General features: G+C 41.5%; 1 protein-coding gene across 1 annotated transcript in view; it reads right to left on the reverse strand.

Annotated features, from left to right (window-relative positions):
• Positions 1-27,124, reverse strand: part of Clpb (ClpB family mitochondrial disaggregase) — a 139,363-nt gene that overhangs the window by 61,828 nt on the left and 50,411 nt on the right. The window contains exons 4-5 of the mRNA XM_046441863.2: positions 23,218-23,321; positions 1,981-2,109 (exon numbers count right to left, since the gene is read on the reverse strand). Coding sequence (XP_046297819.1) covers positions 1,981-2,109; positions 23,218-23,321 — 233 coding nt within the window. The remainder of the gene's footprint in view (positions 1-1,980; positions 2,110-23,217; positions 23,322-27,124) is intronic.

Genomic DNA, 27,124 nt, shown 5'->3' on the forward strand with positions numbered 1-27,124 from the left:
AAGCATCCCTGGCCCTCAAGAAGTGGCAAGAGGTGTGAACAGGTGCTCCATGCCAAGTACTCACTCAAGGGGCCTGCACCTCATATGTGCTGGTCTGGGATAAGAGGAAGCAGGACAGAAAGTAACTTCTTGAGAGATATCTGGCAGGTAACTCTACCAGACTTTGACAGGCAGCCCAGCATGAGTCTAGGGATGACAATATTACTCCTTCAACTAAAGTAATGTCCTCAAGAAGGAGGATATTCACCATTCAGCAAATATTTACTGAGTACTTACTATGTACAAGTACTGTGCTAAGTACTGGGGGCACTTAAATAAATCAGCATGGTTCCTGCCTTCAGGGAGCACAGAGTCAAGCTAGGGAGAGGGCTACTGAAAAAATGAAAACAATCTCAGATTATGATGAGTGCAGTGATGGAAAAGAATAGGATAACATGACTAAGAGTAATGGAAGGGCCCAATTGAGACCAGGGTGGGATAGGATCAAGGGAGACATCTGTGTGACTAGGTTAGCAGAGATTTGAAGGGACCTTCCCTTGTTTCCCTGGCCCTGCTCTGGAGGTCATAGGGAAGAGAGAACACTTCCGGGGAGAGCCATAATGAAGAAAACTCATACCGCTTTCCATAATAGTTGCATAAATTTGCATTCCCACCAGCAACATATGAGTGTGCCACTCACATCCTGACTGGTGTGAGATAAAATCTTAGTTTTGATTTGCATTTCCTTAATTGCTAAAGATGTTGAACATTTTTTCATATATTTGTTGATCATTTGTATTTCTTCTTCTGTGAAGTGTCTGTTCAGTTCCTCAGCCCATTTATTGATTGGGTTATTTGTTTTTTTGGTGTTAAGTTTTTTGAGTTCTTTATACATCCTGGAGATTAATGCTTTATCTGAGGTGCATATGGTAAAGATTCTCTCCCATTCTGTAGACTCTCTCTTCATGTTATTGTTTCCTTTGCTGAGAAGACTCTTTAGTTTGAATCTGTCCCATTTATTGATTCTTGATTTTACTTCTTGCACTTTAGGAGTCTTGTTACGGAGGTCAGATCCTAAGCTGATATGGTGAAGATTTGGGCCTACTTCTCAGTTTACACCCAGGGCCTACTTCTTCTCAGTTTATACCCAAAGAACTTAAAATCAGCCTATTACAGTGATGCAGCCACATCAATGTTTATTGCAGCTCAATTCACAAGAGCTAAACTATGGAACCAACCTAGGCGCCCTTCAACAGATGAATGGATAAAAAAAAATGTTTTTTTAAAATCTCTCTCTCTCTCTCTCTCTCACACACACACACACACACACACACACACACAATGAAATTTTACTCAGTCTTAAAGAAGAATGAAATTATGGTATTTGCCAGTAAATGGATGGAGCTGGAGAATGTCATGCTCAGTGAAATAAGCCAATCCCCAAAAAAACAAAAGCCAAAAGTTTTCTCTGATATGTGGATGCTAATTCATAATTTGGGGGGGACTCTGGAAGAACAGAGTTACTTTAGGTAGAGGGGAATGAAGGGAGGGGAGAGGGCCTGAGGGTAGGAAGGATAGTAGAATGAATCAGACATTATTACCCTATGTACGTACGTATGTATATACGACTGGAGTGATTCTACATCATATACAACCAGAAGAATGAGAAATTATACTCCATTATACATGATGTATCAAAGTGCATTCTACCGTCATGTATAACTAATTAAAACAAATAAAAAAATTAACAAGAAAACTCTCACAGTTTATGCAGACAGGGTGGTACAGAGCATCACACACACACATGGGCAAAGAACACACACCAGCTACAAGAGAGCACATCACACATGTGCTTTGTCACTCTAGGGAAGTGCCATGACCCTTGAGGCATTTCTAGGTCAGGGAGAGTCACAAGGGTGCTGGGGAAATGAGGTGTTTCTGGTGTGGAGGACCTGCCAAGGACTCTCTCCCCTGCCCGCCCCTCCTCCACCATGCTCTCACCTCCATCAAGCAGTTCCTTGACAGTGCGGTAGTCATCAGCAAGGACAGCGTAGTGCAGGGCTGTGCAGCCCTTGAAGCTGGCACGGTTGTTCAGCCGGTTGTTGAAGTCATCTTCTCGTGTGACCAGAACTGTGGGGACAGCAACATAAACCCTTCCATTAGCAACATATGCTTGAGCCACCACTTTATCTTCTGTTTAGTCACTTACTCCCTCTACCTACCTACTAAACATTAAATGGCACATGCACCATGTGCCTGGCCATCTGTGCTGGGCAAGAGGAGATAAAACAGAGCCTGGTTAGTTCCACAAATGTTCACTGACATCTAATATGTGTTAGGATAAATCTTGGGGACATGAAATGAATCAACTATAGTCTCTGACCTAATCTGATGAGGGAGGGAGGCAGGCAATGAACAGAAGTTTAGAGTACTATTTGAGATAAATGCTACATTAGAGGTATAATGGGATGATATAGAAAGCCAGGGGGAGCTCAGCCTGGGCATGAAGAGAGGATCCCAGAAGATGGAGTCTGGAAGAATGAGGAGGAGCTATCCATGAGAAAAAAGTAGACTGAGATAGGGAACAGGGGCTGTTCTTAGCAGAAGAGCAACACACCTCTCTGTTCTGTCTATAATCTAGTAAGAAATTTTAATTAAAAATTTACAAAAGCAAGCAAAAATCTGAAACCATGGAAAAGTACAAAGTAGAAAAAGGATCAATATTTCAGCAACTTGAGAAAGTACATTTAATATTTTGTATATGTCCTTCCAAATTTCATACTATATGTATGTGCATATCCCCGTCAAAATTGAAATTTAGTGTATATGCAATTTATAATCCGATTTTTACCTTTAATAAATATTGTAAACTTATTGTGTGTGAGACACACACACACACACACACACAGAGGGGTTGAACACAGGTCCTAGCACATGCTAGGTAAGTGCTCTAGGTAAACTACATCTGCAGCCCTTTTTATTTTATTTTGAGACAGGGTCTCATTAAGTTGCCTAGGCTGGCTTCGAACCTGTAATTCTCCTGCCTCAGTTTCCCAAGTACCTGAGATTACACAAGTGCTACCATGTGTGGTGACTGTAAACATTTTTTCAAGATAGAAAGAATAAGCATTTTGTGTGATCAAAGATCAAAAGCTCCTAGGCTCACTCTAGCTAAATTCCTGAGCCTCTCTCATTTGATATAAAACTAGTTTTATATCTAAAATCAGTTTCATCAATTTATAGGACTCTTGCATTGGGTACCTACACAGAGCCCTTGTCTAGACAGTGGATTAAAAGGTCACCCCATCTCTGAGGCCCTCCCTTGGGAAATGAGGTCCCACAGAGCTCTACTTGTTCTGCTTGGGTGATGGTGCTTCTGTCTGCCTAATGTAAAACTCTCTGGGTACTGTCTTATGCTCCCTTCGGAGTTGGGTTTGTTGAGGGTGGAATCTGGGTCTGCCTCCCATACCACTTCTTCATGGCATATGGCCTGCAATAGGAGGCTCCTTTCACTTCTCTTGTGATAAAGGGGTATATTCTGGCAGGAGGTGACCTTGCCTAGGTAGTCAAAAGCACCAGGTAATTCTTAAAACATTCTTCTCAGAGTGCTCTTGGAATGAAGTCTATGCATTTTCTCTCCTCCAATACTGGACTTCCTATTTAAAGTTCCAAAGACCTTTCTAACACTAATTGATTTCATTTATTGACCACCTTCTACTCTGTGCCAGGCCTGGTTACGTCACACAAACCTATCTAATTCTCACAGCTACCTAACATAGTAGGTATTCTTATTCCCATTTTATAGATGAGAAAATTGAAGCTGAGAGGTTGTACATACCCGCATTCCAGCTACTTGGGAAGATGAGGTGGGAGTTTGAGGACAGTCTGGGCAACACACACACACACACACACACACACCCCATAGAGAAAATGGCAGTGGGAGAGTGAGGATCAGAACCAAAGTCTGAGTCCTTACTTTTTCTTCCCATCATATCATGCTGTCACCCTCATCTGGAAAATGAGGGAGTCCAGAGCCCACAAAAAAGCAGCAGATCCTGGATGTTCTAGTTCCAGCCTTGATTCTTACTCCCTTTTCTTTTCCACTCCAGCAAAGATGCAAACATTCTCTCTGCAGACCTGCCCTTACCAAGAAATGGCCTGGGGGTTGTAGCCAATATCCCAAGAAGCTAGCCTGGGTGGAAGTACTTTGAATGTCTGGCCAGAATAAAGTTGGGGGAGCCTGAGCTGGCAACCAGACCATTCTCTCTGTGGTCTACAGAATCAATGGTCAACCAGTTTTTCCAGTCCAGACAGGGACTCTCCAGATTGCTAACCTCTCACTTCTACCCCTGGGTGTTAGATGACCTTTCCGGAACAGGAAGAACAGGAAGTAAGAAATTCTCTGAGCAGCTAACATACAAGTCCCATGTGCAATGGCATATACACTTACCCCTTAAGAGCCCTTTAGGATCTCAATCAGAGATTACTAACTCCTACTCACGAATAATCTTATCAAATCATGCTAGGTGATCTTGTTTCTAGCCTACTGCAGATCAGAAGGAAATAAGAAGGCTGGGGAAGATGCTTTAGAATCAAGCAGATTGATTACAATCAAGCACTGGCCAGGCAGGGAGGGAAAAGAACAGGACAATGAAAAGCTGCAAAAGGAATTCAGAGCACAGCACCTCTAAAGGCCTTAAGGGCATCACTGAACTGCCACATAGGACATTAACTGCTAGATATAATGATGAACCTGAGGAAAAGTGATAGTTGGCTCAAGAAAGCAAGAAGGGTATCATCCATTTAAAAAAGAAAACCCATCATTCATTCAACAAACAACGTTTAATGAGCACCAGTGCAAGGTGGTAGCTTCTGGAGATACAAAAAATAACAACACATAGTCTTGACTTTGGGAAGTTAACTGCCTAATGCAAGAATCAGACCACTGAACAGACTTATAACACATCTCCCAAGTACAATGATAGAGATATACACAGGATGCTTACCATAAAAGCTAAACGACTTCAAGTAATATGCTAGGGCTGCTTTGGTTCAAATGTCAGCTTATTAACAATGTCATAGCCCAGCTAATAAGCAATGTCCATGAAAAGGACTCTTGCTCACTTCTGTGATCTCATTTTTCACCATCTCCTTCCTAATGCTCTGTCTTGATTCTGAGTTTTTTTTTTTTTTTTTTTTTTTGACACTGGGGATTGAATCCAGGGGTGCTTAACCACTGAGCCATGTTACCAGCCCTTAGACATGGGGTCTCGCTAAGTTGCTTAGGGCCTCGCTAAGTTGCTGAGGCTGGCTTTGAATTCACCATCCTCCTGCCTTCAGCCTCACAAGCCGCTAGGATTACAGCCATGTGCCACTGTGCCCGGCTTGCCTCTGCATTTTTAAAAACACTATTCTACCACCTGGAACACCATCCCATCCCCAGACATTCAGTTGTTGACTCTAATTCATTTTCAGATTTCTAATCAGAAGTCACTCCCCCAGTGACTCCTCTTAAGTGTGAGGTAGCTACTGCTCCTAAGAGCTCCTCCAGTGCTACAGGCCTCTCCCAATGACAGCATTTATTACACTCTGCTGCAACCACTTGCTTATATGACTGTTTCTCTGCTACACCAAAAGCCCAACGAGGACAGGCAGTGTGACCTATTTTTTCCACAGTTGTGCCCCAGAGCCCAGCATAGTGTCTGGCCATAAATATGTGCTTGACAAATACTTGCTGGACCAACAAATAAACACAAGTTGAGTGTCCATAATTTGGAAACCAGAAATCTAAATGCTCTAAAATCTAAGACTTTTTTGTGTGCCAATATGATGCTCAAAAAATATCTGATTGTAGAGCATTCAGATTTCAGGTGTTTGGATTAAAGATGCTCAACCAGTAAAATCTAGGCAAATGTTCCAAAATCCAAAAAACTCTAAAATCTGAAACATTCTGGTTCTAAACATTTTGGATAAGGGATATTCAATCTATATAACATATATAGGCAATATGTACATTAGTTTTGGTTTTGGAAAAAATAATAATACCAGCCCACAAGTATTTGCTGGCTGTTAAATAAGTTAAGCTCTAGAGCCAGACCGCTTATGTCTAAATCCCAGTTCCAAATTTCCTGACTGTGTCATCTTTCACAATTTACCTAACTTCTCTGGGCCAAGTTCCTTTATTTATAAATGGAGGAGTACTAATAACATATTCACTGGGCATTTTAAGGATTACTAGACACTGAATGAAGGAATCTGAGATGGTATCTGACCTAAAGTACTTCTCAATGAATGTTAGCTATAATTCTATCTAGTCTGGGCTTCCAAAAGTATATTTTTTCCTTGGGGGGGAAAATATTTCATTTGGGAAATCCTGAATATATTCTTCCTCTGGGAAAGGCACAGGAAGCATGAGAATGTAGGTCTGAAGTCATAACCACATGTTTCATTTGGTGTTCGTCAGCAGTTTCTTGTTTGCTGGCTTTTCACCAAATCCTTGTTAGAATTCTGCAGTACTGGTGTTCTACAGAATACTCTTTGGTACTGAATAGTGCATTATAATCTGCAAAGCAGTTTAGTTTCCTTTTTTATTTCAGAAAAACTGTGTGAAGTGTTAAGTTTATGCTCCCATTTTATACAGGAATTCAGAAGGATGGCAGAATGATAGAGGCCCATTTTGTGCTCTTAGCATTAAGCTCCTCCATACATCATCCAGTGTTAGGAGCCCTGTCCTAGATCCTAACTAACTGAAGCCACTCCTTTTAGATCTTGTACTTTTCTCAAGGTACAAAAGGTGGTTTTAGGTAGGAAATAGGTGATGGAGAGGAGTAGCATCCCTCAAATGCACACACTTACCCCACCCTCACTGAGGAAGATTAAGCAAACACACAGAAGCTCAAGGGATTCATCCAAGCCTGTCCCAGCAGCTGGCCACCAAGGTAGTGTTCTGAAGCCAGTGAACCGCCCCCTTCCCAACAAAGACATCTACCAGCCTGTCTCCAGCACAGGGGGGAGGAAGGCTCAGACTCCTGCCTTCCCTCCCAGCCTGCCATTCCTATCCCTGTAGGGGTCCTACACCCCTCTGACCACAGGAGGAGTGATAGGTATCACTCTGCTTTCTTCTGCCCCACCTCTACCTTTGATGTTCAGAAGTCTATGTCTAGGTGCCATGGCCGGGTCATTCTTGGGAGCTAATGGCAGGTCTATGTTGAGGTATTCTCCTGCCCTCACAGGGCCAAGGAGTCAGTAGAGGTGGAGAGGAGTCTCTGACACCTTTCATAAAACCATGAACACTCCCCAACATCTTCAAACCACAAAACAACAACAACAAAACAAACAAACAAAAAACAGTACTTCCCATGATGAGAAATAGTTTTTATAAGGTAAAGTGGCCCTACATTCTGAATCTTACCTCTGCCGTTTACTAAATTCTTCTATCTGTAAAATGGACATGATAAGCAATAATTTTAGAAATACTGAATAAACATCATGGGAAATCTGATAACAAGTTTAAACATTTATTAATACTGCTTTTTCCCTTGGATTAGGTGCTAGGGACACAGGTATGAACCAGCCATAGTGCCTGTAACATCACATTGCTAAATATATCAGGGGAGATTTTGAAAAAAGGTGAAAGAGGTGAGATGAGTGGTCTCCAGATAACAAAATCTTTGTTTACTGCTCACTTGTATAAGTGCAAGGCAAAACTGCACTATAAGTCCCTCTCTCCCTCAGGCTCAGCCTCCAATGTTATGGAGTGTCCAGAGTGCCCTTGCCTTCAGAGATAGGACCACGTCTCCATAAAAGGGAACCTCTCTGAGTAGTAAGACAAGACTAACCCTTACATTTGTACAGCATTTTACAGCTTATAAAACACTTAAAGGTGCTCATTTCCTCACCTTCATGACAACCCAGGAAGGGCACAGAGGTCAAATATTACTATCTTTATTAAACAGATGGGGAAACTGAGGCTTAAAGGGCCTGACTTACACTGTTAGCAGTGATGAATTCGGACTAGACACAAGCCTGCCTGGGCTCTGCTCCGTCTTCCACACCGCACAGCTTATCTGCCAATGCCCACGGGCTCAAGCCTTGCATAACTCAGGGCCAGCTCAGGGTCTAGGTGAAATGATCAAGTCTCCAGGAGGATGCCTTTGGAATCTCAGCTTCCTCCCACCTGAGGACCCAAGCCTCTAGGCATAGAAGGATGTAGCTGAGGTGTCTGTCGTTAGCACTACACACAGAATCAGAGCATTGCCCCCACCGCTCGGGAGTCCAGCTGCAGTGTGTGTGGAGGGAGAGTTGTGGTGTTGTCTGAAAGTAGAGGGGCCTGGGATTCCAATTTGAATGAGCGTGTTGTCTCATCATTTTCATGCTTCTCACCACCATTCAAACCAGGAAGTGTGCTGAGCTTCAGCATAAAGTAAATATATCCATTAATTTTCCTTTGGGAATTCATACTATGAGAGAAACAGAGCCTTCTCATGGCAAGTGTTTTTAATGAATTGTCTCACTAAATCCCCACTGCAACCTGAGTGACAGTCATCCTGCTGCCGGGTCAGCAGGCTGCCCCTCAACCTCAGTGAGAGCCATCAGTTCTGCCTCTCACACTGGGGGTGAGGGAGGTTTTCTGTGCTGGGTCAACAGGAGACTGTCCCTGGAGAAGCTAATACTCTTCTCTTCCTTCTACAGCCTAGAAGGCCCTTCTCCCTTCTCCAAATCTTGCCTGCTCTTTAAAACCCAATTCAACAACGTATGAGTGTGCTTTTTTGCCAACATCCTGGCCAGAATTTATTATTAATAGTATTCTTGATAGCTGCCATTCTGACTCGCGTGAGATTTCCCTAATTGCTAGAGATGTTGAAAATTTTTTCATATTTTTGTTGGCCATTTGTGTTTTGCCTTTTGAGAAATGACTGTTTAGTTCTTTTTGCCCATTTATTAACTGGGTTGTTTGTTTTTATTTTGGTTAAACTTTTTGAGCTCTTTATATATTCTGGATATTAATCCCCTGGCAGAGGAGTAGGAAAAATAAACAAACAAACAAATAAATCCCAACTCAATTCAAGTTTTCCTCTCCCAGGAAGTTGCCATCCTCCCAGCTCTGCTTTGAATGACTATATTGTGGACTGACTGTAGGTCACCATTTAGAAGTTAATTATTTATTGTCTTACAACTCTGCTTATAATACTTTCTTATGTTAGATTTTTCCCTTTTGTTCTGACTTTCCACAATTATATCTTAGGCTCCTCAGGGGTGACAGTAACTAGTTCACAATATTTTCTGTACTATATACAGCATCACTTCAGTATTTCATGCAGCTTCGGCAATGAACTCACATGAGTCTTCACCTATCCAACTACCATGAGCACACCAATACTGAGCTCCTTCAGTTTAGTTAATGCTATGATATGGACCACATGTCTCATGGGAGCAAAGATGGGCACAATGTAATGTGGCCAGGAGAGGAGTCACTCAGAAGAATCATCCTGAGAATGAGGGGAAGCTTGCCATATAAAAAGTGGAAACAGGCATTTGGGGAGAGGAAGTGGCATTTGCAAAGGCCAGAGAGTAAAAACTGTATCACTTATTTATTCAAGAACCTGGGAGCCCCTCAGCGAGCCTGGAATACCAAGTTAAGGTAGATGAAGCCATGGGTAGAGATGAGGTTGTCCAGGCAGGTAGAGCCCTGATCCTGACAGGGGTTTGGACTTAGATAATAAAAGCTATAGGCATGGTTTTTGTTAACAAATTAAACAGTTCAAGATCAGCAAGTGCAACAGACCAAGAGATAAGAGAACTGAGTTCAAGATTGGCCCTTTCTCTACATTAACTTAATATGTGGCTCAATCCCTCTGTGCCCCAAAGCTTCTTGTTTTTAAAATAGAAAAGTGTTTCTTTAAGGTAGTTCTCAGGCTTTAGTGGGGACAGAGTCACCTGGGTAACTGATGCAAATATATCAATTATTAGGTCCCTGTTCCAGCCATCTGGAGTCAAAGGCAGGACCTGGGAATATACAGGAGCTCCTGAGATCACTCCGAGAACCAATTGCCTCGATGGTCTCAGAAACACACAAGCCTAGACAAACCCACCCTGTGAGGTCCTGCTCCAAGGAAGCCAAGGTCCTCTGGGCAACAGAATGTTCTCCTCAAACCCCGTGTTTAGAATACCTCCTAATACCACCCCTCTCAAAAATCCCAGTTGGAATTAAATTCTACACAACATACTGCAGTCTGTTTCTTTGTTCATCCACACTTTAAGTACTTTCCATGGGCTGGGCCATGGGATAGAGAATGGGTTCTCCCCTCAAGAGCTTAAATAATATAAAAAGATTCTGTCTTTTATGGAGTATCTCTAAAAGCAAAGAATTCATCATCGTGAGCCTGAGAGACTTCGATCCTAATCCTAATTTCTTCCTCTAGAAAATTACTTCATCTTCCTAGGCCACAAGCTTCTCATTGGTAAAATAGTGTACACTAATTGGGTTGGGTTGCTGCGAAAATTTGAGATGATGTTGTTTAGTAAGAATAGGATTAAACTGGTACCTAGAAAATGATAATTTTTAATTAACATGTATTCCCCTATCCTGGAACCTGCAACATATCCATATTCCTCTGCTGACTTTCACAGTCCTCTCCTACCCATCCCTGGTGGATTTATCCAAGTAGATTTTCTACTCCTCTGTTTCATGCTCCCTTCCTGCTGGTCAAAACCCTCATAAGAGGATCCTGGTGATCCTACCATGAATCCTCAGTGGGCAACATCACATATTAGAAAGGAACTTGGGTGGGGATGCTGGGATTGTGGCTCAGTGGTACAGTGCTTGCCTAGCACATGCAAGGTGCTGGATTTGATCCTCAGCACCACATAAAGATAAAAATAAATAAAATAAAGATATTCTATCCAACTACAACTAAAAAAAAAGTGTGTGTGTGTGTGTGTGTGTGTATGTATGTGTATGAAAGAAAGAAAGAAACTTGGGGGCTGAAATTTGTCTGAGAAGCAAAACTCATTATGTGACTTGGTCAGAATACTTAACATCTTTGAGATTCCAGTTCTTCATTCGTAAAACTGAGATATCTTCTACCTCATAAGATTCCATAGCAAACCCAATTTAAAAATGGATAAAGAATATGAATAGACATTTATCCAAATAAGATATATAAGTGGCCAAAAAGCCCATGAAAAAAAATGCTCAACATCACTGGCCATCAGGGAAATACAAATCAAAACCACAGTGAGATGCCACTTCACACCCACTGAGATGGCTATTCTGAAAAGGACAGGCAATAATAGGTATTAATGAGGACACAGAGAAACCAGAACCCTCACACATAGAGGGTGGGAATGTTAAATGGTACTGCTGCTTTGGAAAACAATCTGACATATCCTCAAAAAAGACTGAAAACACAGAATTCTACTTCTAGTTATACTCAAAACATATGTCCATGCAAAAACATACACAAATATTTTAGAAGTATTATTTGTAACAACAAAAAGCAGAAACCACCCAAATGCTTCTAAGCTAATGAATAGATAAACAAAATATGCTCTAACCATACAACAGAATATTATTTAACCATGAAAAGGAATGAAGTAATGATACATGCTACAACACAGATGAAACACTATGCTAAGTGAAAGAAGAAGTCATTCATAAGTGACAATATGTTATATGATTTCATTTATATGGAAATATCTAATAGATATAAACCTATAGAGATAGAAAGTAGATTAGTGGTTGCCAGAAATTGGGGGTAGTGGAGGGGAAATGGAGAATGACTGATAATATATGTAGGGTTTCATTATGAGGCAATGAAAATGTTCTAAAATTGTTTGGGTGATGGCTGCACAACTCTTGTGAACACACTAGAGATCAGTGAATCATTTACTTTTCATGGTGAATTATATAGTACATAAATTAAATCTGAATAAACTGTTGTATTTTAAAAATATTTGTAAGGAGCTAAGCCTACTGACCAGCATGCAATGAGGACTCAATAAATGTTAAATTTATTGTGTGTCACTTCCTTTCTGGATGCCATCCTAACTTTGGCTAGAATCACATCAAACACCAATACTGTAGAAGGGCAGAGGACCCTTTTCATACTCAGTAGAGGGTCCTAAAGGCTAAAAATCCCAAGATTAAAAGTCTTCCTCTAATATTCAGATAACTAAATATCTACCTGTTAGTCAGAAAATAATGGTTTACATTTATTGAACATTTATTGTGTGCCCCGTACTTTACAACTATTTTTCTCACAAGAACCATATTAGGCTATCATATTATTATTGCTATTTAATAAATGAAGAAATCAAGACTTAGGTTATGTAACTTTAACAAGTCACAGTGACAGTCAATGACTGAGTGAGTTTCTTCAATTGCAAGGTGTTTATTCTTTTTTCTATGTGATTACATGGCTTTATTATGTCTTTCTTTTATTTACTTACATTTTGCACACATAGTTTATGACTCACACAGCCTGATTTCCCTTTTCCTCCTTGTTTTCTAGTAATGTCTGGTTTATATATCAAGTTAGCTGATACTTCCTCTCACATAGTCTTGTGTCTTCTCAGATTTTTTTCATGTGCATACTCTTGAATTCAGCAGGTGCTCAATAAATACTGCTTTAGCAAATGGATGTTAAGCCCATCTCCCCAGGAAGAAAATAGCTTCTTGAAGGATAGACACTGTACCTCCTAGATCTCCTTAGCCTTCATACAGGGAAGGCACTCATGGTCACTGATGCTGGCCTGTGGCGGGAGGACCAGCCCCTACTTGAAAATGGTTCTTTCCATGGACTGGAAGCATTCTCCTTAGGAAGAGGAGCCTGCTCACTCCATCATCACTGCATCCAGTTCAACCCAGGGCTGGCACACAGTAGAAGCTCAGAAAAGGTTTGATGAATTAGAGGGAAGATGGGTCAGCACTGGAGACACGTGAAGGGACCTAAGCCCATCTTATCTCACTCCATGAAAAGGAAGGAGAAACTGGAAAGTTTGTCAAGGAAATTGAAGAAGATAGGTTGTTGACCTCATGCGTGGCCCTAGACAGTCAGTGTGGCATCCTCTTTGGACCAGGACCCTTCTTTTGACCACAGAGCCAGGTGTGGCTTTCCAGGGACCAGGTTTCACTTTCACAAAGGTGAGGCAAACTCCTAAGAATTTGTTATTCTGTTATCTATAGATCCATAATTCTGCTTGAACTTCCTCTACTTCCCACCTCTCCCAACTCTAAGTAATAACATGCTCAGAGATTTCTGGGCCCTTCTGATTTGTCCTACAATTATCCTGAACTACTCCTCTCCCCATACTGTGCGTCATCCTAACCACTGGGGTATTCTTTTGGCTCCAGAGACCCTCTGGGACAGGCCAACAGCAAGCGGAAGGAGCCTGCCCTCTCTGCCTCGTGGCTGCTACCTGGTTGATCCAACTCGTCCCTCAATACTACCCATCTCTGCACCTGCTTGTCTCTCTTCTGCCTTCTCTTCAAGATGTTAAAAACTTGCAATAAAAAACAAATACAAAATGCTGTAATTAATAGCCAATTCCAAGCCAACCCAGCATCTCTACTAATAAACCTCAACACTTGCAAAAAGAACAATAAATTCTCCCCCTCTCTGGTTCTGAGGTGGTCTCTTTTATATACTCTGTGTGTGTGTGTGTATGTATGTGGGTAAGTGTGTCTACATATATATTTATTTTCCTTTATTTCCCATCTAGGGAGGGGCAGAATAATGAACTGCGTGCGTCAGGGAAGATGAATCTGAGATACTAGGGAGCAGTGCAGTAAAAAGATTAAAGTGTTATTATTGTTGGTTTTTTTCCCCCATGGTCCATTGTGACAGCTCGACCGTCATCTGTAAAAAATGTCTCAGCGAGAGATAATCATCGGAAACTCAATAAAGCGTCAGGGGGAGCCTCAGCCCCCATCAATCACTGGGTGCCTGGAAAATTTCAGCCCTCTGTCTCCCTTCCTGCTATCCATATAAATGTCTCTAATATATTTTGTGTGGTGTGTGGGACCCATCCCTGATTTGGAACTTTTGATGAAAAAATATTTATACACAAAATATGTAAATCAGTTAAAAATCACAAGACTAGTTCTTAGCCACCCCATCACACATTTTCTTATTTTTATAAATGCATCAAATTTATTCTTTTTAATAAAACATGTCAATGGGTCTATCTCCCTCTCCTAGGAGATGTGTGTGTATATATATATTTTTTAAGAGCTAAAAGATGGAAACAATTAACCTAACTTGCTGATACATTTAATACTGAAGTTGACCAAAATGCTGATGGAGTGACAGTACATTGTTCATTGTCGTGGTGACTCTGTGGTGGCTGGCACTGCTGACAGATGACATGTAGAACCACTGGCCCTGGCTGTGCAACAAGGCTCTGAGTGGGCCTGGATAAGGGTGTAGAAGAAGTAGGGACCCTATTAAAAATAACTTGTACAAACAGCTTTTGGCCTGAGATTACAAAGCCTGTGGACAAGCCAGAGGTTCTTGGCAGAGTCAGTGAGGGACATATGCAGGCTCACATGGTTGTGGGGTTCTATTCAAGAACAGGGGATAATACTGTTGCATTTGACATCACTGCTCTGCTTCAGTTTCCTTCAGTGCCCACACTTTAGGGTTGCCATGAACATACAGGATCAACAACTGTCACTTGCTGCTGCTGTGGCCAGTGGCCTCATGACCACCTCCCCTGCTTCTCTATCCTGGAAGGAGTTGGTCCTACAGCATCCTATCCTGTAGGATCTTTGAGGCTCATCTCTGTCTAAAGGGCAAAATCCAAGCATCATTGATCTGGCTCATCTACTAATGCTGCATCTTTATGGCTCATCACTGTCTAAAACAGAACTTTTGCTGTATAGATGCTACACCCTAACACATGCAACTACCAGCTAGAAACATTATAACTTTTTTATTTCCACTTCTGAGAGTTTTGGACATAGCATTCCCATTGTCCACTTAGATTCATCCACAGCTATCTAGCAGCCCCCCATGCAGTTACCTAAAAACTTTTGTTGATTTTGAGGCTCAAGTATTATTTTATTTCCTAGTGTATCAGCCAGAGTTTCTTTTCTCTGAAGTTATGACAGTACTTTTATCTGCACCTCTGAATGAATCCCTGTGAAATATTGTTTTGGTCATGTCTTCAGTCTTTATTATAAATTGCTATTCTTTCTAGCATTTTACATGTGATGATGCCTTGTATTTTCTCAAGTGCTTTCTTAAGTATGTTGATTCTTATAACAAGCCTATGATGAAGAAAATATTCTCTATAGATGAGAAAACAAGCCCAGAGAAAGAATTGCCCAAGGTCACACAATTAGGTAATGGCTAAGCCACTTCTTGGACTCTAATTAACAGTTGGCTCTTTGAGAAGAATTGTTTGCTAGAATGAAAAAGTATTTGAATGGCTCTGCCAAAGATGCTGAATGAAATTCCAAAGAGTGGACTGGGGATATGGCTCAGTAACACAGCACTTGCCTAGCATGCACATGGCCTTGGGGTTCAACCCCCAGTACCACACACATACACACACACACACACAAAAAAAAAAAAAAAAAGCTAAGCAGAAGATGATGAGAATGCAAAAACAGGGGCTTATATTAATGGAATTCCTTCTATGTTCTATCTCAATAAAAACAAAACTTCTGAGAACTATAGAATACTGTTCCAGGTGTCATACCTATTAAGTGTTGTTGTTCTTTCTTTCTTTTTTTGTACTGAGAATTAAACTCAGGGGAGTTTTGCCACTGAGATAGATCCTCAGTCCTTTTTATTTTGAGACAGGGTCTCGCTAAGTTGCCAAGGCTGGTGTCAAACTTGTGATCCTCCTGCCTCAGCCTCCTGAGTAGCTGGGATGACAGGCATGACCCACTGTGCTGGTCTATTTAGTGTACTACACACCCACAATGCCATGACTTAAGCACATAGCCTCCCTAAGAGGGAAGCTTAAAGTGACAAATAAGGACTCTTCTAGAGAAGTGATCAGATGAGTTTTTTAAAACAATTGTACAAGACAGCAACTAGTACCTGCAATCTAGATAGTGCTACTCCAAAGAGTAGGAGCCTGGCAGAAATGCGAAATCTCTGGTCTACCCCAGACTCACTGAATCAGAATCTCTCTGGTAGTGGGAAGGGCAGGAATCTGTGTTTTTGTTTTTATTTTATTTTATTTTTTAAATAAGCTCTCTAAGAGATTCCTATTTCCTTGGGAGCCTCAGGATTCCCATCTCAATTTGTGCTCTCCAGAGACATCCTTCTCTCCGCTGTGCCCGGGGTAAAGCTGGATATACAGTGGTTAACTTATATACTGGGTGGCTAACTTAAACTGAGTAGATGAGTTAGTCAGGTGAGACCACTCCTAAACATGTCCCAGGGAGGGAGAGAAATATTACAGTACAGAGTGCAGTTCCATTACCGCCAGTGGGGACTCCTAGCCACCTCCTGAATTCCTGGGCACTTGTCCACTGTTTTGTGATGCGCCAGCTTGCACCGTCCTGTCCCCCATCTGAAGACAAGAGATGGGGAGGTCAGCTGGAGCAGGCCAGGACCTGCAGCCTCTGGAGCTGTGGGAAGGGGGCTCTTGGATGGGTGGGTTTGGCCTTGGTAGGTCCAACCTGGCAAGCCACACACTCTACACTCAGAAGGGCCTGTGCCAACCCAGTTCTGCACAACTCCTCTTTATTCAGCTGTCACTTGGAGCTGAGAGGAGAAGCTGATTTATGGCCTGCTCTGGCCACGTTTCTGCTGTGTTTTATTGTTTTAATTGTACATATGAGAGGAACTCAGAGTACTCGCTTGCATTTCTGACAGCCCCAGACACTAGATGTTTATAACAGTTACTTACAAGCAGCCAGCGGCATCCCCGGCTGGGCGACTTGTTTACTGTTATCACTAATTTATTGCTACCTCCACCTGAGGATTGGAGCTCATCACCCACACCAGCCACAAGTGGAACTCTCTTAGAGTGGGCATGGGTGGGGTTCAAGGCATTGCAGGGAATTTTTCCAAAATTAGGGAACAAGCTGTCAGGTGATCTCCATGTTCCTTTCACATCTGTCCCATCTACATGCCTCTGCTCAAGCAATATCCTCTGCTTTAAATACCTTTCTCCTTTTTTCCCTCTCTTCTTCAACCCCAAAATCCAACTCAAAATCCCACTTCTTATAAGTCCATTACTTGCTCTGATGTGGTACAGAGAGCTTTTAGAACCTTAGAAATCACAGTGCTGGCAAGAACCTTAGAGATCATAATACAGTGACCCAGGGCAAGAATCCCTGATAGACAGACAATGGACCTGTTACTCCTTGAGGAGTTAGTTGCTCACTAACTCCTAAGCAGGCTTCTTGCCTTATACTGATCCAAAATCCTCTCCCAAAGAGAAATGCTTCATTAACTATCACTGTGTGTTAAATACATGTGATTATCCCTAATTGTTGTAACAACCCTATAAAATGGGAAGATTGAAAATCAAGGACTTAATAAGTCTTTTGCTCAAAATTACACTGCCAGTCAGTGACAGAGCTTAGATGAAACACGACTGACTGGTGGTAAAGCCTAACCTTTATCCAGGTCGCCACAGTACCCCTGAAGAACCACTCTGAGGGCTGAAGAGAATGGAAAGCACAATCAGGTCAAGGAGATTTCTATACCAAGCAGGAAGACTGACCTCTATCCATAAAAACCAACCTTGACAAAAGTGAAAGAGCCCATCAGGTACTATGTAGAGCAGGCTTCATTCTAAGGAGCAGTTCTCATGTGACAGGAGGAAGGTTTCCCTAGGCATGCCTCTGAAAGGAGGGCAAAGACCTTTCTTCTTAGGCTGTGATTGTTCTGAGCAAGCAGGACAGATACAAAGTATTTCTGATACCTTTTAGTTTCCTGACCTGGATGCTCTTTTCTCCTCTGAATGAGGAACTTGTTTTCCTACTCCCTCATTTTAAATCTTTTCCTTGGGCAATTCAGTTACATCTATTACATTAACTTCCAAGCAAATGCTGGTGCCTTCTAAATCTCTATCTCCTGCTAGATTACTCTATAGAGCTCTAGACCCACACACCCAACTGTTCACTCAAATCAGAAACTGAGATGCTACCACAGGTGCCTCCTTTTCCATCAATTCTCGAAATCCAGTGAGCACCCAACCTCTTCCTCATATCTTCCTAACAACTATTTTCTCCACTCCCAAAGATCACCTATAGGAGCCACCAGAATTTTTAAGTGCATTTGGAGGGTGGGGCATGGCAGGCATCTCATCAGATTGTCAGAGGGGTTCATCATCCCCAAAAGGTCAAGAACCACTACTAATCTCTGTCCTCCAAGTCCTCCTCTACCCTGTCAATATAGTCCATCTAAAATGTAAATATGAATTCAATTTTTCTTTGCTTAAAATCTTTTAATGACCTTCAGAGGCCAGTGTGAACTCCCTCCAGCTGCCGTATAAGGTCTTTCCTATGTATAATACCCATCTCTTACTTCTTGTTTTCCTAAAAACTGTGGTAGATGATGCTACATGCTTTCACCCCCTCATCCCACCCCATGTCTCCACATGTGTTGTTCCCTTTGCCCAGAAGGTCCATCCTTCTTAGCTGGCCTATCAATCTTCAACTCATCCATAAGACTCAATTCAAAGTCACTTACCCTGTGACACATCCCAGACAGCAGCCTGCTCTCAGAAACAGCTCACCACTACCTCTATCAGCGCTGCCTACATCCTCTGTGCAGCTATCTTTGCACTTACCACTCGGTTCTGTGATTCCTTGTTCATAGGTCCATCTTCTTACTTGACTAGGAGTACCGCTCAGGGGCTAAACCATGTATGTTCATTTATACATTCCCAGCATCTGGCCCAGTGCCTGACACTCAGTAAATGCATGCTGAATTATAAGTACATGGAATTAATAAGCATTTACAACTGTACAGCTCTTTATAATTCATACATCTTATATTTTTCTCTTGATCTTCACAACAGTACTGAAAAGGTAGACAGGAATGTCTTCCTGAGGGTTGAGGAGGTTCAATGAAATATTTATCAGAAATTTAGTGAACTCAATGGACTTTGACAATGACTCTATGCTCCAAAAGAGAAGGACTGACCAGCCATCATGACCTGTGATTTTCTTGTGATGCTTAGACAGAGATAAGGGAAATGTGCCTCTTGTTACCCTCTCCTCACACATCCCCACAAGTCCAGTAACTTCCCACAAAAAAGTCAATCCAATCCAAAGAAAAGAGAACCCCAGGATTCTAATATTTCTGTCTATTTCATCAATGAGAATGACCCAGAGCTGGGCATGGTGCCTTGCTCACAGCAGGCAGGCAATGAACAGCTGAAGGGAAGAAAGAAATGAGGTATCTTTATAGAAAAAGGGTTAAAAAGAACTAAAGATTTAGGTTGAAAAGGAATGAGAGAAGAGCCCTGACACAATTCTTGAAGACTGCCATTATCCAGATCCCAGAGCTAGAAAGCAGAGCACATGAAGTTGGAGACCAGTGCAAATCCAAACTGATATCACAGAAAATAAGAGGAACTGCCAAACTGTGGCAGACAGAGGTAGTCTGGAATTTTATTAAAAGGAAAGAAAGAAAAGAAAAGAAGGAAGTAAAGAAGGGAGAGAGAGAGAGAGAGAAGGGTAGATCTTGCAAGCTATAGACAGGTGAGTTTATCAATGATTCTTGACAAAATTCTGGAATGTATTTTTTTTTATGATCTTGAAACTTTACTTAGTTATATATTATATTCCCTGTTTGAGATTAGAATGTATCTTTTATTAGCAGTTTTTAACACTTAGGTGATTACTGGCATCAGGATAGGTTCTCTAAGAACAAGACATTACATGCCAGAATAACCTAATTTCCTTTGGAGCCACATCAATGTTTACAGCAGCACAATTCATAGTAGCTAAATTGTGAAACCAACCTAGATGCCCTTTAGTAGATGAGTGGATAAAGAAAATGTGGTATATATACACAATGGAATATTATTCAGCATTAAAAGAGAATAAAATCATGGCATTTAGGTGGAGAATATTATGCTCCAAAAGAGAAGGACTGACCAGCCATCATGACCTGTGATTTTCTTGTGATGCTTAGACAGAGATAAGGGAAATGTGCCTCTTGTTCTACTTTACCCTCTCCTCACACATCCCCACAAGTCCAGTAACATCCCCCCAAAAAACAAATGCCAAATGTTTTCTCTGATATGTGGATGTTGATCCATAACGGGGATGGAGAGCAGAGCATGGGAGGAATAGAGGAACTTTAGATAGGGTAAAGGGAAAGGGAGGGGGGATGGGGATAGAATAGATGGTGGAATGAGATGGACATCATTACCCTAAGTACATGTATGAAGACACTAATGGTATGACTGTGACTCTACTTTGTGTAGAGACATGAAAAACTGTGCTCTATATGTATACTATGAATTGAAATGCATTCTGCTATCACGTATAACGAATTAGAATAAATAATTTTTTAAAAAAAGAAACGCTTATTTGGGTAAAAAAATAAGACAAATGCTAGACATATTTTTATTTTAGCAAGAAATCTGAGAAAATCTCTTATAATTTCATGACAAAATGGAGGGACAGAGAATGGAAAAGAATTACAGCTGTGAATGTAGAATAACACATCAAAATTGTCGTGAATGTGTGTTCTAGGACTCTAGTAGTTAATAGCCTTCATAAACATTTTAATCTGAAAAAGTACATAATGGCAGAGATCTTGTTTAACTTGTCAACATCTAAAACAGTGCCAGTACACAGACATACGATCAATAAATGGTTTTGAATAAAAAAATCCACAGAGAGCCTATTCACTAAATTTGCAGAGCTACAAAATTTGAGTTAATATTTTCGTCTGTATTTCATGAGGAAAATGATAGCCTTTGCTAATATTTTTGTTGACTGTCTACCTACCTTATATAGGCTGGCTGGAATAAGAGCTAAAAAGAATGCAGAGTTAGACTAAAGGGAAAAATACATACAAAGAAAAGAAAATGTTATAAGAAAAGCAAAGAAAAGATCAGATCTAGAACAGGGTTGGAAACTATTGCTTATGGGCCAAATCCTGCCTGCTGCCTATTTTTGTAAATAAAGATTTATTGAAACACACACAATGCCCTTTAGTTTGTACACTGTGCATGTTTTCTCCTGTCTTAAATGGCTGAGCTGAGAAGTCACAACCAAGACCAACTGGTCAACAAAGCTTAAAATGTTTACTATTTGACTCTTTCCAGAAATAATATGTTGAATATGAGCATAACTTTGGAGAGAAATATTAGAATACAAAGCTACAAAATCTGCAGGTTGTGGAAACCAATGTGACAGCAGAAGTTGGACTGATAGACTCATAGCCCTAAGATTCTGTGAAATAAAAAATTTCCTGGCCCGGCATGATGGTACATTCCTGCAGCTCAGGAGGCTGAGGAGGGAGGATTGCAAGTTCAAAGCCATCCTGTCTCAAAATAAAAAATTAAATGAGCTGGGGATGTAGCTCAGTGGTAGAGTGCTTGCCTTGCATCCACAAGGCTATGGGTTCGATCCCTGGTACAACAACAACAACAACAGCAGCAGCAGCAGCAAAAATTCCTGAACACTGCTAGAATCCTAAGAGCAAATAAGAAGGTACTCAAAGAATCCCCTCCCTCCTTCCTGGTTCTGCCTTCTCACAAATGTTCCTCATTGATTTTTGGTGCGAGCACCTGAACAGAAAAAAGACAGATCTTGCAGGTGAAGAGGTTGGGGGAGTGCTAGGTTTGAGTGAGGAAAAGTTCAGCCCATAAGTTGAGTCTCCACATATTAGGCAACAAATATAGGGCTAGTTTGGTACTCCCAAAATTCTCCTGTTTGAAACATAAAATGAATATAATTCCTCCAGCTCAGTGGAAAATCCAAGGAGGCACAAGTCACGGCCTGCACATGGAACTGTCAGATGGAGAGGAGAGAGCAGTAAAGTAACCATAGAACAGGCCAAGATTTAGGGAACATTCAAAAAAGCAGCTGAGGGCAGGCTGTGATTATTGACTATAACAGGGAAGTCTTGTGGAAGATGTCACTTCTGCACTGAAACCTTGACAGAAAGACCAGGTTTAGAGAAATAGACAGGGAGAGAGATGGGGAAGGATGAATTCACATTTCACATGGGCAGCAGTGCCCTGATGTTCTTGGACACTCCATGCCACTGACTTGAGAAACTTTCAGGAGCAGTAGTAACTTTCCTGCTGTGGGCCACACATACCCATGTCAGTCTGATGGTCTCACTGACAGCTCTGGGGTCTGAATGCATTGCTCTCCTTGTCTAACTCTCCCCCAGGGTTCAGGTTGACCCTCAGTCAGCCAGCAAGGATGTCTGTTCTCCTGATATCACTGCCAAATCTAAAGCAGCCCCTGCTGCGCTGCTCTACTCCTGGAAGTTTCAAAGGAATCTCAGTCTCTCTGAAAGAGCCAGAACAATTGGCAGGAAGCGGGGACAGTCTGCACAACCAAAAACTCAAATGTAAAACACTCATTTTTGTCTGCAGCCAAAGCAACCTATCTTCTCAACTCCATTTTGTGCAATGTGGACTGACATGCCTAGGTGCCTTCCAACATATAGGTGACCAAGTCCTGGCACATCACCTCTTCTGTTCCAACTATCACCCACACAACATCCCAGAAGAGGCACTCACAATGACCCCATTTTATAAGCACAGACATTAAGGCACAAAGAAGGTTCACTATTTTTCCTAGATTACACAGTAAAGCAAGGGGCCAATCCCAGAACCGGGATTGTACATATCGAAAAAGAATTATTCAGTTCAGTATTTAGGGACTTCTGAGGTTGAGGAAACCAATAAGCCTGTTTTCTAGTTCTTGGGCAGGATAAGTCTGCAGGAAGTAAAAGATGAGCAAATATATAGTTCATGAAGTTATTTAAATCTGCTCTACTGTCCACTCTTCTCAGGCTGCCCAGTTGAGGCACTTTCAGAAGAACAACAGGTGAAATGTGCCACAATTAGGTGATGAACTCAGGCTTCTGTTTCCTTTTCCAATCTTTTGAGGTGATTAAATTCCAGAGCCAGAGGAACTGTGAAGGGCATGTATTCCAAGTCCTTTGAGATATCCATGGGTTCCCAGAGATAAGGGACTTGCAGAGTTGCTGGTAGTGCTGGCACAAAGCAAGATTGGTGGAAGCCATGGGAGAGAGCTCCCAGAGCAACAAGGTAGCCCATGCTTACCTTCCAAAGAATGGATTCCTTGGTCCTTGGCAGTCTTGTAAACACTGCTGAAATCATCTCCAAGATTTGGGTCAGCCCCAGCAGCAAGCAGGACCTGCACCACACTGGAAGAAACCAGAAAGACAGAAGTATCAAAAGCAGTAAAGGCTCACGAGGCAGACTCAGATCTGGAAGCATGTTTGGGGACTAAGTCTGTCTCTGCTCATGTGAGTGGTACAGAGGAAAGAACACAACTCTGGGAGTATAAAAGACAATGCAGGAAAATAGGTTTTGAAACTTATCGGTAAGAGGTTTAGGACAAATTACTCAACACCTTCCTAAGGCCCAATTTCCATAAGTATGGGTTACGAACTTATTCATTCAATAAATACTTATCAAATGCCTACTATGTCTTAGTCACTATCCTAGATGCTGGGGTCCATGCTCATATGAGGCTGACAGTCTGCTGGGAAGAAAATTGCAAAGCATAAAATTAAAGTTAAGTGTGATAAAGATTGTGATGGGAGAAATACTATGTGCAGAAAAGGGGGAAAGGGGGGGGGGAATCAAGGAAGGCCTCCAAGCAGAATGTCACCAAGAGAGCAGAACAGGGATTTCCAGCGCTTGCTGCATGCCCCCCCCCCCCATCAATTTGAACTAAACTATTATCCATCTGTGAAAATAGATTTCACAGAAGATGAAAAAAAACAGGTGAAATATTACAGCACCTAAGTATAGCAGAAAAATAAGAAACACACTGAAGGTAGGAAGATCAGTTTTACTTTATTCCTGTCACCCACTCCCAAATTGAGGCAGCACAGAATGGAGATATATCTTTCATGTGTGGGAAGGAAAGGAAACTGAGAACTCGTCATTACCTTGAACCCTGAAACCACTCCCTCTACTGTGAAATTCAGTACCATACAGTCCCCATGGCTCCAGACTCCAAGGCCAATACCTTAGGAAAAGTCTTCACGCCCCGATGCCAAGCCAAGTAACACAGTCCCAGGCTCTAAGTCCGTCCTGCTACAGACAGGGTTTGACCTATGTATGGCCAAGCCAACCTTAGCAGCCCCAGGCTTCAGAGCAGCCCCAGCACCAGGACAGCTCCCACAGACTCAAGCACTAGGCCCACCTTGCAGATTCATTATCCAGGATTGAGCTGGACCCCAAGAACTTGGACTTCTGGCCTGCTCTAGCACCCTTAGAGCCTTAGTCATCAGGTGGGCAGCGTGAGACCCACACTCCATGCTTTCTTAGTACAAGGATAGCCTCTGCAGCTCCAGGCTCCAGCCTAGCCCAGAGCCAGGCTGGTTCATACAGCCAAAAGCTTCAGGCCTATCTCAGTACCAGTAAACATAAGTACCAAGCTTTCCCAATCTCAGTCTGGTCCCTACAGCCCCACACTCCAGGCTGGTCTCTGAAGCCCCACACTCCAGCAGATCCAGAATGCAGACCTAGCACTAGCCTAGCCCCAACAGATCCAGGTTCTAGGACTACCCTTGTGGACCTAGGTTCCTGGACCTAGGTTCCCCTAAAGTCCCAGGACCTAGATCAGTCTTCACAGACCTAGCCTCTAGGGTAGCACCTGCACACCCAGGCTCCAGAACAACATCCATGATTCCAGGCTTTAAAACAGACTCAGTAGACCCAGACTCTATACTTTTCCAGCACCATACCAATCCTAGATTATAAGCTGTTCCCCATGGACCTAGACTCCAGTGGATCCAAGTCTAGGCCTGCTCTAGGACAAACCCTTTAGATTCCAGGAACCAGGCTGAATCCCATGGACTCAGACCCTGTGGATCCAGGTGCCAGGTTCATTCCAGTGGCAGGCCAGCCCTTGCAGATTTAGGCTCCAGATCCACCCCAGTACAAGGTCAGTCCTTGTGGACCCAGGTTTTCAGGCTAGGCCATGTAGATAGAGGCTCCAGGCCCAACCAGCTGACCTTGGTGTCAGGCCTACACACTTACTCAGGCCCCATGTCACCCTGCCTGAGGGCTCCAACAACAAGCCCACCATAGACTGCACAGGATGGCCTGCCCAGAATCTCTGGAAGAGTTGACCGGAGAAGGGCTTTTACAGAAAAAGCCAGTCTTTAAGATTGAAATTACTCCTTACATCTTTCAAATGTACAGCCAGCAGGTTGAGGCTGCAAACTCAGTGATATAGTGCTTGCTTTGCATGTGTGAGGCACTGGGTTAGATCCTCAGCACCACATAAAAATAAATAAATAAATAAAGCAAAGGTATTTTAAAAAATGTGCAGCCACCAATTCATGGCCATAAGGATCAGGAACAATCAGGAAAATGTGACCATCACCAAACAACAAAATAAAGGAACAGTAAGTAATCCTACAGGAGTAGAGATTCATGATCTGCCTGGCAAAGAATTTAAAATAAATATTTTAGGAACCTCAACAAAAATCAAGAAGGTAGAATGTATTTTCTCTTCTAAACTTGTTAATTCTGTTCAGAGAAGCAAACCAGTGAAATAGAAAATGATCAAAATAAAAAATGTCACTCACATTGAAATTCTAAATAGCCAAATCTGGAGCTGAAAAATACAATGAATAGAATGAAATGGAAAATGCAACACAGGGCACCAGCAACAAAATGGATCAAGCACAAGAAAGAATCTATTAGCTTAAAAAAGAGAAAAAAGAAAGGATGAAGAAAGTTTACAGAATTTATGGGAAGGCATCAAAAGAGCCAAATTATAATAGTTCAAGAAGGAGAAAAAATAGACAAAGTGGGTAGAAAGCCCATTTAAAGAAATAACAGGACTAGGGATGTAGCTCAGTGGAAGAGCACTTGCCTACCAAGTGCGAAGCCCTGGGTCAATCCTAACACTGAAATTAAGAATTAAAAAAGGCAAAGACAGGATCTTGAAAGCAGTAAGAGAAGAGGCAGTATACAATAAGGCTAACAGCAGAGTTTTTGGCCAAATCCTTGCAGGTCACAAGAACAGTGGTGAAGTAAAAGTAAAAGAAAACAAACAAACAAACAAACAAAAAAACCCATGAAGGCCATGAAACTTCCTTCAAAGAAAAAACTGTCAATGAAAAATACCATACTCAGCAAAGCTGTCCTTAAGATATGAAGGTGAGTTAAAGATTTTTTCAGACAAACAAAAGCTGATTTAGTATGTCATCACCTGACCTGTCTTATAAGAAATGCTAAATTCTTATTCAAATTGAATTGAATTCAAATTGAAAAAGAAAAATGCTAATAAGTAACACAAAAACATATAAGGTATAAAACTCATTGGTAAAAATAAGTATACAAATTCAAAGTAATACTGCAATGGTGATGTTTAAATTATTAATATTTTTAGTATGAAAGTTAAAAGACAAACTATTAAAAAAACAATTATAAATTTAAGGGATACACAATATAAAAAGATGTCAATTGCAACATCAAAACCAAAATGTATGCGGGGATGTGTGGGATAAAAGCTCAGGGTTTTTGTATATGATCAAAGTTAAGTTGTAATCAGCTATAAACAGCCTGTTACGAAAAGCCTAATGGTAACCACAGAGCAAAAACCTATAGTAGATACAAAAAAGATAGAAAATATTAAAGAAAATCACACAATCACAAAAAATACAGCAAGAGACGAAGAAAGGCACAAAGATCTACAAAACAACCAGGAAAAAGAAAAAAAAGAAAAGAAAACCAAGTAGCAGGTAAGTCTTTACCTATCATGAATTATCTTCAATGTAGATAGATCAAATTCTCCAATCGAAAGACAAAGAGTGACTAAATAGATTAAAAAACAAAACCTAAGCATATGATGTCTACAAGAGACTTACTTCACCTGAGGAAAACACAGAGTGAAGGTGTGAGGGATGTAAAAAGATAGTTCATGCAAATAGAAATCAGAAGATAGCAGGAACAGCTGTTTATAACAGATAAAATGCATTTT

Source organism: Marmota monax, unplaced genomic scaffold (genome assembly GCF_021218885.2).
Source record: "Marmota monax isolate L192 unplaced genomic scaffold, Marmota_monax_Labrador192_F-V1.1 WCK01_AAM20220418_F8-fsc00068, whole genome shotgun sequence".
NCBI lineage: Eukaryota > Metazoa > Chordata > Mammalia > Rodentia > Sciuridae > Marmota > Marmota monax.